Here is a 14512-nt window from a genome sequence, read left to right on the forward strand (position 1 = left end):
GCCCAATCAGCTTGTTATCAAATTGTATGGAAAGTCTTTGAACGTTTAATCATATATAAACTTGATTACTTGGCCTTCAAGAATTGTATGTCGAGAAACCAATTTGGGCTCATGAAAAGCCATTGTACTTTGGATGCTATAGATAACCTTGTTACAAATATTGAAAAAAAAACAATAAAAACTTCTCACGCTGTGCCTTTTTTTTGACACCCGAGGTAGATTTGACAACGCTTGGCATTCATGCATTGTGAATAAATTCAAACATCTCGGATGCCGAATTTGGATGGTTAAGTTGTTGCATAGCTATCTATCAGAGAGAGTTGTATCATATAATAATGAGTTTTCTTTAAATGTTGAGAAATCCTGTCGACAAGGTGGAATTTTATCACCATTTTTATGGTAAATCAATATTAATGACATATTAGATCAAAATTTGCCCATTTACTCTCACACACAAGCTTATGCTGGTGATGTATTGGTTATTATTGCGGGCAAGACTAAACGTAATTGGGGTTTATCAAATCTTTGATCTTTGGGTGTGTAATAATAAGTTAGTTTTTGATTCAAAGAAAATAGAAGCAGTTATTTTCACTAGTAAACGAATATTTCCTAAGCCTGAACTTTATTTCTAACGATAATGCAATTAAAGCAAAAGAAAAAGCTAAATATTTAAGAGTTACCTTGAACACGAAATTACTCTAGACGGAACATATTCAAACAGGACAAAATCAGCAAAACAGTATTCTGTGAGACTGATGTGTGCTGCTAAATGTACTTGGGAGCCAAAACCTTATGCTTTTCAAAAATTTGTACCTGTTGGTTGTAGAGAGTAAGATTTTATATGCAGTTCCTGCATGGCTTACAACATTAAACAAAAAATGTTATGTCCGAATGCTAAACTCAGTTCAAAGGCTTTCTCTGATTTTAATTACAAAATCTCTCCGCAACGCCCAAACTGATATACTGACAGCGTTAGTAGGAGTTTTACTAATCGATTTGAGACTTAACGAATTAAAAATTATGCACTATGCAAAAAAGGTTAGACCAGAATATTGGCCAGAACTGTCTACACCAGTCATCCCAATATCCAGCAGGCCAAAATCACACACTACATATACAGATGAGGTTATAAAAGTTTTTTGGATGATCAGTCAGATGATAGCTCAGCTCTCTTTCCACTAGATAGACGAAAATTGAAAATTGCTCTCTATAAAAATGGTATTAAGGTTTCACTAATAGAGTGAGTTTACGGCCAATACAATTCTTTCCATCAAAAGATCATTTAATAGCTGCTTATAAAATAAGTATTACACACCAGCTAATGTCAATTATAATTCAACGTTGCCGATTCAATTATTTCTTAAGTAAAATTGGAAAAGTTATAGGCGGAGAGTGCGCTAGTGGTGAAAGTGAAACTTGTAGCCACTTCCTGTTTACTTGTCCTGTTTATATTTTACAACCTTTTGGTATGGAACTAGAGCTCCAGTCTGCAGGAATTAATATCCTATTTTGTTCAAGTTCAATAGTTTAGTTTTTGTAAGAAAAACAAAAATATTGATAAATTTATTTTCTTCTAATAAAGAAAACTATGTCAATAAAAAACGAAAAAAACATTAATTAAATGCTTTTTTCAAGAAATATCTTTTCAAACAAAAGTAAAGAGCTATATTAAACCTAAAATGGTCAAAATTAAAGTCAAATAATTTTCCTATTGTGAAACTACCACAAATCCCCATAAATAAAGTAAATTCAAAACGGACAAAATTACAATAAACTCCCGAGTGAAACTCAAAACAAGCCAAAATTAAGATTAGTAGGGCTGAAACCCTGTTCTTCCGAGTAAGGCAAAAGTAATATTCATCCGAGTAATGCTTTATGAAGATCAGAACAAGTTTACACTCTACTGAAAACAAAATAAGTTTCATGTGTTTTCATTTTCTTAATTGTAATAATAATTTATTTTTAACCCTCTACAAAACAACAAAACAGAAGCATAGTACTGGAAAAAAAGAAACATAAAGAGACTTCAATACAAACAAATATAATGCACAATTACTGACAGCAAAACAATCTAATTAACGGGTGGAAACACCCTAGATAAATAACAGCATTATAAGCTAAAATAGTATTTAATTTTTTGAGTGACTCAGTAATATCCGTAGCACCGTGTTTACTAACAACAGCACAATTACAGTAAGGACGAGGCAAATAAAATAGGTACTTCAGGTACCGAAAGTACATAATCCGAATTGATTTTAATTTCTTCTTCTTGAGCAGTGGATATATAGCAGACATAAATAAAACGGAGTGATCAAAAATATACTATAAAGACGGTCGAGTACTCGACTTGAATAGCGACGACGATTAGCGACGATTTTCCTGTAGTCTATATGAAGCTTTTGTTTAATGTTGACAAGAGCTTTTCCATGGAGCATAGAGAACATACTACAAATATTAATAGCAAACCACTTAATAACATTCACACTTGAAATTGAAGTAGACCCGTATGGCAGTACAAAAACTGCAGCTGGTGAGTTTACATTGAATGCCAATTATTCACAATTATCAATATTCAGGATTAATCCAATATAAGAAAAAAGATAAAAAAACAAATCAATTGAATGGACTAGGCCTGATTTTGTTCAGCTGATCAACAATATATCATCTGCGTAAGCAACGTAGGAGACATTGGTGTATTCTAGAAAATATAGAGATTTAATATTATTCAATACATGACAATTAAACACTTTGAAAAAATATGGGGATAAAACTCCACATTGCTGAACACCTGACTTAACAAAAACATTTCCAAAAACTTGTGGCTGAATCTTCAGTCTAACGTAAGAATCACCATACCGAAAACGCAAAAACACAATAATTGGTGAATTAACTCTTAATACAGTAAGATAATCCCAAGGCTGGGCATGGCAAACCGAATCAAACGCCTTAGCTAAGTCAGGCTTATAAATTGGAAGTTCATGACCATTGGTCTAAGCATTCTGTAATAGAGTAGCTAGTGTGCGATGATCATGCTGACAACCAGCACTTGATTTGAATCCGAACTGATTCTCATCAAGTTCAGAGTTTGTATAAATATGTGGCAGAAGAATATGTTAAAATACCTGCAGGTAACTTTAGTTTGTTTATAAGAATCGAAATTCAAGGGATCTTTTCCGTGTTTCAAAATAAAAGTGATCGTTCCATATAAAAATAAACCTGGAACAAGGAAAGATGACGAACACATCTGGAAAAATAGTTGTAAATGTGATATCAAAGCACATGACTCTAAATTCAAGTGATTCACACAAATACCATCAGAGTCCAGGCCTTTTAATTTAAGGTGCTCGTGCTCTACATCATTTAGTTGCAAGGGAAACAGGAACAAAATTTTTTTGTTGGGAACTTATGGGCAAACGTTTAGAGCAACGATCTGTGAAAAAACAATGCAAATAATAATAATTACGTCAAAAATCCCTTTATAATGATTCAGCCAAGCGTCACTAGAGACACAGGCACCACTGTCAGCCGGTCAATTCATCTTGGCTCAATTGATAACAAGTCTTCACAGAGCTGCATCTTTAGGAAAATCCAATCCGTTAGAGTGAACACTGGGTAAATACTGTTTGAAATCCAGCTTAGACCTTTGTTTTAAATTAAACACTTGTCCTCTCTCTGGTCATCCGCATGCGATCGACATAGTCAGACATAATTCAGCACGGTTCTTGACAGATTTTAATTCATGATCTTCCTTCCAGAGAGAACTTGGGGTATTAGTATTCATTCAGATTAGAAGCACATCAACGTCTTCAGCACCTTTTAAGCATTCAATGATACGGCAATAATACACATTAAAATCCAAACGAGCAAGAGATGAGAAAACGCCAGTACATAGAAGGTAGAATGGGACTAAGACATCAGCGAGGAGTCCAGCTAGAGTAGTAATTTATAAGACATTATTAGCATTCGACCAATCCCTTTTGTAATGCCCTGTTCTTTGCATTTGTGCCTACCAAATTACAGCTAGTCAGATTCACAGAGACGGTAGTGGCTAGGTGTAAGCGGTCATAATCACGTCCATCTTTATCTAAGCGTACTTTTAAACAAGATATAGCAGAAGAGCACATACAATGATCAATATTATATAAAATCCCACTGTTATGAATGTAACTGAGATCAAGGTCTTTTCCACGATTCGATAATTATTTAGGAGGCAATCTAAGACTAGGTCAGTACGGTTGGACTTAAGCACATCACATTTGAAATCACCGATAAAAAGCCATTTGTAGCCACGCTTTTTTACGTCTGTGACCAGGTTCTTCACAGAGATATAGGCGCTGGAAAACCGAGTGAGGAAAGCAATGCGTTTTTGGACACGTCGCAGGTAAACATTGATGAGCACACAAAATTATAATATTAACTATTTTTATTGCAAAGAAATTATCATATAATTGATAGAAGGGAGGTGAAAGATCCAGTGAACTTTGCTTAACGATGCAAGCTAGACCAGCGGAGGGTCTCCCTCTGGTTTACTGGGTGTTGGTAGTGAGCACATATGTGCGCTGCTCCTTCGCGCTGAATCGACACTGACAGGAGGGAGAAGCTGCTCTTGAAGAAATAAAAAGTCGTAGTCTGACATTTTCTGGTTAATTGTGTGGTCCTTATCTTTAGCCCCATTAATATCAAAGGAGTATGCGCTTAAGTATCTCAATTGAATCATTTAGGGATTTTATTCTTCTTAGACAGGACTTCACAAAGGGTATGGCATTTAAGACTAAATGACACATGGAGACCACCGCAGTTGGCACCTTTCTGATTCGCTACTTGACAGGGGGAAGAGCTGGAAGATTATTGCTGCGCAGAACAACAAGAACAGCGCACAGACCTTTCAAAGTTTGATAATGTGTGATTTGAAGACTGACAGTCGTAGCAAAAACATGGTAGTCCCACAAACATATGAAATCAAAACACTTTCTTTCCTACTTTTATACCAAGAACAAATTTTATGCCGAGCAACAAAGCATTTGAGAGTGCGATTCCATCTGTAAAAGTTACTTTAACTGCCAACAATTTTCTTATGCGTTTCACATCGATCACACTGTCAAAGCTCTTAAATATATCAAGATCAAAGTTCCCCTGTATACTTTTCAGTATTCCGTGGTATTTCATTTAACTTGACTTGGCGTTTCTTCAGTCCGCCGGGGATTACGTCACAAGAATCTTTCACACAAATTTATTCAATACAAAATAACAGCTTATTGCTGGAGGGCTTGATACTTTGCACAGCTTGGTGCCCACAAACTTGGTCAGTTGCTTGCTTGGGTTTAGCAGAATCATTCAAATCAGACGAAAAATTCAAAATCACATCTTTCATAGGATTTTGTGAAAGATGAGGGCTATGATTCGGTAGAGACAGAAGGTTTGGATCAGAGGGTGTCACCTTATCGCATATAATAATAATAATATTTATTATCCACAAACACACAAAAGTATAAACAGTGGATGGAGTACAGAGAAAAAAGTAATAAACAAAGTAAAAACAAAAGTACACGTAAATCATCAATGGCAAGCACAATGAAGCTAATATAACAAAGAAAAACAGTATAATAAAATAGACTAACAGATCAGTAGAACAGACAAAGTAAAGCTGTATTGACAACTAGAAATATTTACAAACACAGTATAGAACGCCACTCATCTTTCGCTAATATATTCTTCATTTATTAATAGCCACAAAGATAACCCTATGGGGAAAAGAAAAAGCAAACAAAATTAACAAAACGACCAAAAAAGAAACTAATTACTTGTCCCACATAATACATAAATAACAAGAGAAAATATAACTAAAATAGAGAGATAACATATAAGAAGAAGAAAATTATGGCAGCATCGCCCCATACAGGAAATTATTCTTGGACAGAGATCGGACATAACGAGAAAGCCGATTTTGGATGGCCAGGTATGGATCAAGAATGCCATATCTTTCATTAATCCAAGAGTTTCTAGTCCAGGGTGGTGGGCCTAGCAAGAACTTACAAAAACGGTAAAAGCACGACTGGATGGTACGTTTATTCCGATCGGTTAATAGAGCCCAAAACGGGGAAAGACCAATAACATGTGGCTGCACCAGCGCATTGAAAAGTCTTGCTCTGATACGTCTATTATAATTTGTCTTGATATATATGAGTAGGCCATAAGATCTGCGGATCTTGCTGGTCAAATGTTCAATTAGCAGTGATCTCCTAGATTTCACATCACAACCGATTGGGAGCCCGAGGTAAACTAAACTAGGCTCTGGTTTCACGACACTATTTCCAAGTCGGATATAAGGAACGTCATCTGAGCTTTGACGGTTGAAAACAAAAATTTCGTTCTTACTTTCGTTAAAAGACAGGTTTATTTCGGAATAAGCGTTTCTTAGAATATCAAAGTTCTTTTCTATCATCCCAAAAGAATGGCTTAAATTCAGTATATCATAGGCATAATTTAACAGTGATATATCTCTACCTTTAAACACAAAACTCATCTCAACATCTTTTCGTGATTCTAAAAAATTATTGTTGTAAAGGGAAGGGGAAGAAACTGCACCTTGCCGTATGCCTTTTTCTACAGGAACTACTACAGTCGAAATTTGTGGACCATCAATCGTCAGGACTTTAGTTCTAACCTGCAGTTTATTATATAAATTTCGGAGTGGTAGGACGATTGATCTGTCAAGGCCACGTTTGAACGCACACGACAGTGTCTGAGCATGGACGCCAGAATCGAACGCTCGGCGTACATCATGACTAGCTGCTATAATCCTTTTTCCTGTCTGGTCACACTCTAACGGTCTTAGCACAGTAAAAAACAGCAAAAGACTTTTCCGTAAAGAGTGGGGCGTTGAAGAGGAAAAGCCCCTTTCATATACGGAGTAATTTGTGTTCATTTTAAGTTTTAACGTCGCTTCTTACTTTTAGTTAAAAGAAACTTGTTTTTCTTATTTAATTTCTGAACGTTTTTGAATTAATACATGTTTTGACTTTGGCTCTCCGCACATAAATAATTAAAACGAAATTTGTATATGGATTAGTTTTTGGGTTAAATGGCTTTCTCATAGTTTTAATCAGAAGATTTTGAGAAACAAGGAGCGGGAGAGGAGGCCTGGTTGCCCTAAAATTTTTAATTACTTAAAAAGGCAACAAAAACTTTTAATTTTTTTACGAACGTTTTCATTGGTAAAAAATATACGTAACTTACACAAACTTCTATATTCAAATATTTTTATTACTTATATGAGGGGGCTCACCCCCTTGACAATGCTTCGTTGTTTACACTAAATCTTTAATTTTGTCCCAATTCTTTAAGACTGATCCCACAATCACAAAGGCTGTAGAAAAATAGTTGAAATTACTAAATATACTATAGCATAAAGAGCAAAGTATTAGGAAGAGGTAAACCGCTCATATTCGCAATAATTTCTGTTCGTTTCAAGTTCAAATACTACTCCTTACTTTCAGTAGACAAACTTTTTATATTTATTTTTTCATTGTTTTTTATTAGGTAATGCTAGAAAATCCCGGACCCCCTTCATTGGAATTCTCTTTCTCTATGACAAATTCCTTCCTGGAAAGATCCTCCCACATAACCCCGTCTCAAATTCTCCCCCCCCCAAACCAATAAAATCCCCCTGAAAACGTCTGTACAATTTCCAATAACCATTACTACATGTACACACTGGTCAAAGCTTGTAACTTGCAGCCACTCCCACGGGACTGCAGAGGAATAAATCGTCCCTAAGGACATAGTTATTATGTTTTTCAACTATGGTGAATAAAATGGCTATCTCAGAATTTTGATTGGCTGACTTTGGGGAAAAAATGAGCGTGGAAGGGGGCCTAGGTACCCTCCATTTTTTGGTCACTTTAAAAAGGCACTACAACTTTGGATTCCCATTAGAATGAGCCCTCTTTCAACATTCTAGGATCACTGGGTCGATACGGTCACCCCTGGGAAAAAGAAAAGAAAAAAAGACCAACAAACAAACACTCACCCGTGATCGGTCTTCTGGCAAAAAATACTGATATTCACATTTTTGTAGATAGGAGCTTGAAACTTCGTCAGTAGGGTTTTCTAATACGCCGAATAATATGGTGTGCTTTTCGTTATGATTCTATGATTTTTAAGGGGGTTTCCCCCTTATTTTCTAAAATAAGGCAAATTTTTTCAGGCTCTTAACTTTTGATGGGTAATACTAAACTTGATGAGACTTATATATTTAAAATCAGCATAAAAATGCAATTCTCTTGATATATCTAACTATTGGTATCAAAATTCCATTTTTCTTAGTTTCGGTTATTATTGAGCCAGGTCGCTCCTTACTACAGTTCGTTACCACGAACTGTTGTATTTTATCTGTTCTTATATGCACATAGGTGTGTATATGAATATATATATATATATATATATATATATATATATATATATATATATATATATATATGTATATATATATATATATATATATATATATATATATATATATATATATATATATATATATATATATATATATATATATATGTATGTATATATATGTATGTATATATAGTTATTATTGTTTCATTGAAGTCTATTTTATCTACTGATCTTCTTAATTAATTTAGTCTATTCAATCTGTTATTCTATTTAGTTTTGTTTTCTTTCAATGTATTAGTCTATTTTAGTTTTGTTTTCGATAGCTTTTATTTTATTTAGATTTTCTTTTTTTCTCCTTTTTGCTCTTCTCTCTGTAAGTGATTATTTGATTGTTTTTTTCTATGAGTAAGTGACTCGTTTATTTTCCCCCTTCTTTAGAGGCCAAAGAGCCTTTGGGGGAATGGTAAAATGTAAAATTGTATGTGTGTTTTGTGATGCATAAATCTTATCTATCTTATCTTATTGAGTCATGCGTAAATTTGGAACAGGTTATCGGATTCAAGTGAAAGCTAATAATTGAACAGAGGGTATTCTCTGGTGATACTTTGCATGTCCGGACTGCATCTGACAACTTTTTGGAGGAGGGGATACGTGACAGGCTTAGACTGGAGAGATCGAGATGTAACTTTGTGTGAATAAAAACAGATGCTCTGGATAAATCATGTACAGAACCGGGTTGGCTGTGGGCACTATGTGTGGAGTTTGAGGTAGACTCTAATGCCATGCTGTTCATCGGCACACTGACGCCGAAAAAGTTTCGACGCACCACCGCTGTTTTTCATTTGGTGCGCCATAGCCATCGCCTTTTAAATGGCAGTGCGCCGCTACTGTTTTTTGGCAGAAATACTTTTCATTGTTACCACCTTTGTGTCCTTTCATAACCAAAAAGTATTAAAAAAATGTCATATACCATTGAAGTTTCTTTTTAGCGTGTCCACGCACACTGTCCTGACCATGATGAGTTTTTATGTTAATTACGCTTGTCTGGTTTTGGACTGCTCAAGTACCATAACATGGCATCACAACGTCTGTCTTTCTGTCCAACTCTTGATACTTCGGGCACCTTCAGCTAGATGCTAGACAATGATACTTGGCATGCAAAAAAAAAGGACCCGGAAAAATGCTGTTATTTCCATTCCAAAATCCCATTAGCAGTTGGGGGAGGGGATTTTTTTGTGTTTTAACTGTACTTTAAGGTAGTTATCAAGATTGTGAATGATAATTTTGTTTATAAGGAAACGATCCATAAAAGTCGCCCCCAAACTTATTGCCATATTTTGTTGTTTCTCGGGGACTCCTTGACGAGTCAAGGGAAGCCACCAGAAGAGAGGGAGTCACTTCCTAGCAACCAGGGGTGTTGCAATGGGTGTAACTCCCCACCTTTTTGAGATTCGGTTAAGTTTTGGGCTGGAGATCTAAAATTTATTAAAATTGTTCGGGAGTTTTTCGATAGCAAAACTTTTCGGTAAATTTACAGGGAGTCGGTAGTTATACAAAATCCAAAATAGGCTATATGAACAAATCTATTTTTTGACCTAAATCCACAACCAATTTATACCTTCTCTCTTTAAAAGACTCCAACCTTAGAACTTGGAGGCTCGTCTCGTAGTCAACATAACTACTTTCTAATATTATTTTGCAGGCCCTTTTCTGCAATCTTTTTATTTTGTCGCTTTAGTCAATGATCAGTGCACTATGCCACACTATATAAGCATATTCTCTGAGCGGTCTAATGTAAGATTTGTAGCGTACAACCATAATCTGAGTTGTCATGCCAAAACGGCAAAGGTAGGCAAAAGATTTAAAGAGGTGGGTAGTTTTAGAGACAATCGAAGATACGTTGTTATTCCATTTGAGGTCAAAAGTTCAAATGGACACCAAGAATCTTCAGCGATTTTACAGCTTTCAGTCCATTGCATGTCGGGTCTGGAACTGGCTATTTAAAGAGGTTAACCCTGAACAAGACAGTTATCTCCTGGTTGAGTTTGATCTTTACTTGGTTTGCTTCTTCTTCGATCTTTTGCATTACTGTAGGAACTGGATCTGACTGTATGCTCTATGAGAGTAGTCTGAGGAGGAGAGTGGACAGGTGATCTGCGAATTTGTAGCATTTAGTGATTTTGCGCAGAAGCTTGTTGATTACTATGACGAAAGCTAAAGGACCTAGCTTCAACCCTTTTGCTGCACCTCGTGTCAGCTCCCTAAGATCAGATACTTCGCCATTTGAAATTTGGACATTCCGTTTTCGGTTTGTAAAAAGCTGCCAACCATTCACAAAACGATTTTCCTTTACTTAAGAGATGTTACCTCGCTGATAACAACTGTGTTGTCCAGCAAGCAAATGCTTTCACAAAGTCTGCGATGATGCAGTCAATGTAAGCGCCGTCTTTCTCCAGATGATCAAGGATATCTATAATGAGGCGAATAAGGTATTGCACAATATTGTGGTCTGAACGGAAGCCGTATTGCCGAGGATCAAGCTGATCGCCAATATCTTCTAAGAGCCATTTGAAGACAATTCCTTCCCGGACTTGAGAGATGATCGATGCCTTTGAGATGGGCCTTAAATCATTTGCAGATTCTACGGCTGAATTTTTCAGGATAGGGTTGACAACAGCTGTTTTGAATCTTGTTGGGAAGGTGCCCTCACTCAAATGTTGGTTTTCTACGGCAGTAAACCGTACCGTAAGATCATTCCTGTATACCTTGATCAGTTTGATCGGTAGCTCTCCTGGAAATGAGGCGTCCAGTTTGACGCGTCCAGTTTTCAGAAAGTGGTCTGGATGGTTTTTGCTTCAATGACCAGAATTTCAGTGATGCTCGGGAGGCCAGGAAGTGATGTGAGGCCAGAAAATTTTGTATAGTTTGTAGAAAGGTCATCGTTAATATCGTTAGCGGTAAATTCCTCTCCTTTTTTGTTTGTTAGTTCGACGTTTTCGGGCTTTCAGCCAAGAATGTTCTTAGCCGTGCTATGAAGTTTTTAGGGGTCGAAGATAGAAGATACTGTACAGTTAAGCGGCCGTGCTGCTTTCGAGCATACTTTATCTTTCTCAGAAAGCGTTTGTCACAAAAGGTGTTTGTCATGTCTTCAGCGGGCGGTTGTCTGTAAATGAAGGTCCAGTTCTGTAGTTCTATTTTTTCCATAATACCAGAAATCTGTTCATCCTTGATCGGTAGGTAGGTTGCTGTTTTTTTAATTGCCTTTCGACGTGGCAAATGTGACAGTCTCCAAATTACTGTTAGCTGTTCACTTAGGCCGATGCTTATTGTTATTTTCGGCTCTTTGTAGACCATGTCAAGTAAGTTACTGCCGCGGGTTGAAGACTTTACCACTTGTTTCAGTGATAGACAGGTCTCTAACCAAGAAGGCTGAATATAATTGAAGGTTCCGCATATCACAATACTATCAGAGGCGAATTTTGACCAAAAATAGTCAACTGGGTACTGTAGGTAATTTACTAGTCTTTCAGAATGGTGCTTTCGGTGGATAGTATACGACTCAAAAGATTAAAGATAACACCTCCTTTGGTAGAAAAAAGGTCTTACTCAGCCCCTTAGCACTTCCAGCTCTAGGGACTTGGGTATTAGTGGATCGAGTACTCGGCTAGGCATATTATTACGACAGAAAAAACAAACACCTCCGCCATGGATGACTTCCTATTGGTCTAACGACTTTCGAAGTAAGCAGTAGCGTTAAATCCATCGATGCTGAGTACAATTTCTATTTGCTAGTCACGTTTTGGTGAAGCTGGCCACGTCTATCTGTTTACCTCGCGTTAAAACGTCCAGTTCCTTGATCTTTTTTGTTCTGACTGGACATTCAACAGCATGACAGAGGAAAATTCAGCTTCTATCGTGGGTAGCTTAAGGCTGGCTTCTGATAGTTTCCCCAGTTGGTTGCGCTGTGGCTTGAAGCGGGAAAGGGAGGAGGGCATAGTTGGGCAGGAGGGTTGCCCAGGGGCACCCAATGATTCGTCATACTCCATTTGGAGGGGAACTGGGCTGGGTTGAATGCTGTGGCTTGTTACTGCTGCAAGAAAAAAGGGGTGGTAAATTGGTCATGAGCGATGGGAGAGAATAATGTACGAGGCTAGAAATCTGAACCGTTATTTTTGTACTAGGCAGTGTCAAGAGGTCTAGGGCTAATTTGTCGGTTTGCTCTTAGGGAATCTAGGATGTGTAAGAACCTACAACTTTTCTTTTGTGGGCACTGCTTAAATGAACCATGTCTGCAAATTTTGGGATGGCCTAATATGCAATTTTTTGGGTGCATTTCATATCTAGATAAGGTTTGCAGGGATGAGAGAACTTGCAATCTTTGCCGTCCCTACACTTGCATTTTAAGAAATATCTACAGATTCTGTTGTTCTTTCTTGCTGCATTGGCTGTAGTCTCAACATCGTCTTAAGCCACAGACAGTGTCACATTCTTCTCTGTCTTTTGTTCAGGTGCTACAAGGGATACTAGCTGATTAATTTGCTTTTGTTGTAGTTGAATAACCGAATCTTTGTCACGGATACTGCTAAGAGGGGCTGTATCTCTGCTTCTTTTTCTTCCAGCTCCATTGCATGGGTAAGATTTTTCTTAGAGGTCGGTGACTATTTTGGTGAGTGCCACTCTTCCAGGTTAACAGCTCTAACGGCTGACGTTGTTTGCTCGACAGCAGACAACCCTAGACCATCCTCCTTTGACCGCATTCCTATCATAAGCAAATTCACCTGTAGTTCCAACTCTGCTGTAATGCCAGAAGCATCGAGCTGATGCTTTTTCAGCATAGCCTTTAATCACACAACATTCAGTTTGCCAACTCTCAGTGGCGATAAAGCATCCAAATCAACTTTTGACGTCTTTGGCGTAAAAGCTCTGACGCCTCTCTGGCAACACTGGTTTTAAACTCCGAAATTGTTCCTCAACATGGCTAGACTAGTATTTATTTTCTTCAATAAGATTAATCAAATTACGGAAAAATAACTGAAGAACACGTATGAATCTAATTCACCAAAGGGTAAGCTTTGATGTGTGACCCTCCCTTAATCACGGACTGGCAGTTGCCAATATATATTTTATACATATATCGGATAGTTTTGATTATATTCACACTGCTTGATTCTAACCTATACTATATAGGTTACTGATCATGAAAATATCAATAAGAAAATCCACGAAAATCCACAGTTCCCAAGGAAATTTTCACTCAAGTAGCAAGATAATCCGCTTACTCAAATTATAATCCTTTGGTCACTGAATGAATGTATCAAAATATTAGCTGTCAGTCAGGTAGAGACTATAATCCTTTAGTAATGGTTATATCCAAAACATGGTCCTTACACCATGAAATGTGAATCAAGATGAAGCATCTTTTGATACAAAAACATTTCGGTGTAATTCCAAACAAGTTCTTGGTCTAAACTTATTTGGTATAATAACTGGAAGCTTGTAATTTATTTGGTATAATTTCCAGGAGCTCGGAAGAGGTTGAGTGAATCACTGGTCGCAGACAAAAGGACTTACCTATGATTTCATCGATAATTCTCACTTTCATTTTGGATTCCAAAAAGAAGATCAAATCATAAGTTTTGAGAAATTCCACTTGCGAAGTATTTCTTAATATTCTCTGTTTTATTAATATTCTCTATCTATATTCTCTATTCTATTGTGTTGTCCAGTAACAAACAACACTCCTCAGGCTCATGAGAAACGTCGGACACAGACTATTCAGACTCCAATGAAGCTCAGGATATAAAAAGAAAGAAAATTGAAAAGAAAATTGAAAGTTGCAATCTGTTTGTGGTGTAACGCTGAGGTTTCCTGCAAAAAGGGTGAAGCAGATCTTGATGCCCATGCTTGTACTTCTGTGCGTGTTAAAACATAGTGACCCCAAAAGATATGTCTTCTGCTATTTCAGTGTACAGGGTTCATGAGGACTTTCCGTCTGTGCTTGTGACTGAAGCTAAAATTTCTTCATTCCAGGTCAGCAACAACCTGCCATTTTTCTCTTTCGGACCAGTTGATTCCCCTGCTGAAAACGATGCCACCAAAGCGGTCCTTGATAAAATGC

The 14512-nt window shown here is 37.0% G+C and overlaps 1 protein-coding gene across 1 annotated transcript; it reads right to left on the reverse strand.

Moving 5' to 3' along the window:
* Nucleotides 1–5875: 5875 nt before the first annotated feature.
* LOC136036651 (uncharacterized) lies at nucleotides 5876–13996 on the reverse strand. Its single transcript, XM_065718950.1, has 3 exons — nucleotides 13966–13996; nucleotides 10762–11185; nucleotides 5876–6830 (listed from the first exon to the last, which is right to left on the reverse strand). The coding sequence occupies exons 1-3, from the start codon at nucleotides 13994–13996 to the stop codon at nucleotides 5876–5878; spliced, it is 1410 nt and encodes a 469-aa protein (XP_065575022.1).
* Between the last annotated feature and the right edge of the window lie 516 nt (nucleotides 13997–14512).

Source organism: Artemia franciscana, chromosome 15 (assembly GCF_032884065.1).
Source record: "Artemia franciscana chromosome 15, ASM3288406v1, whole genome shotgun sequence".
Lineage (NCBI taxonomy): Eukaryota > Metazoa > Arthropoda > Branchiopoda > Anostraca > Artemiidae > Artemia > Artemia franciscana.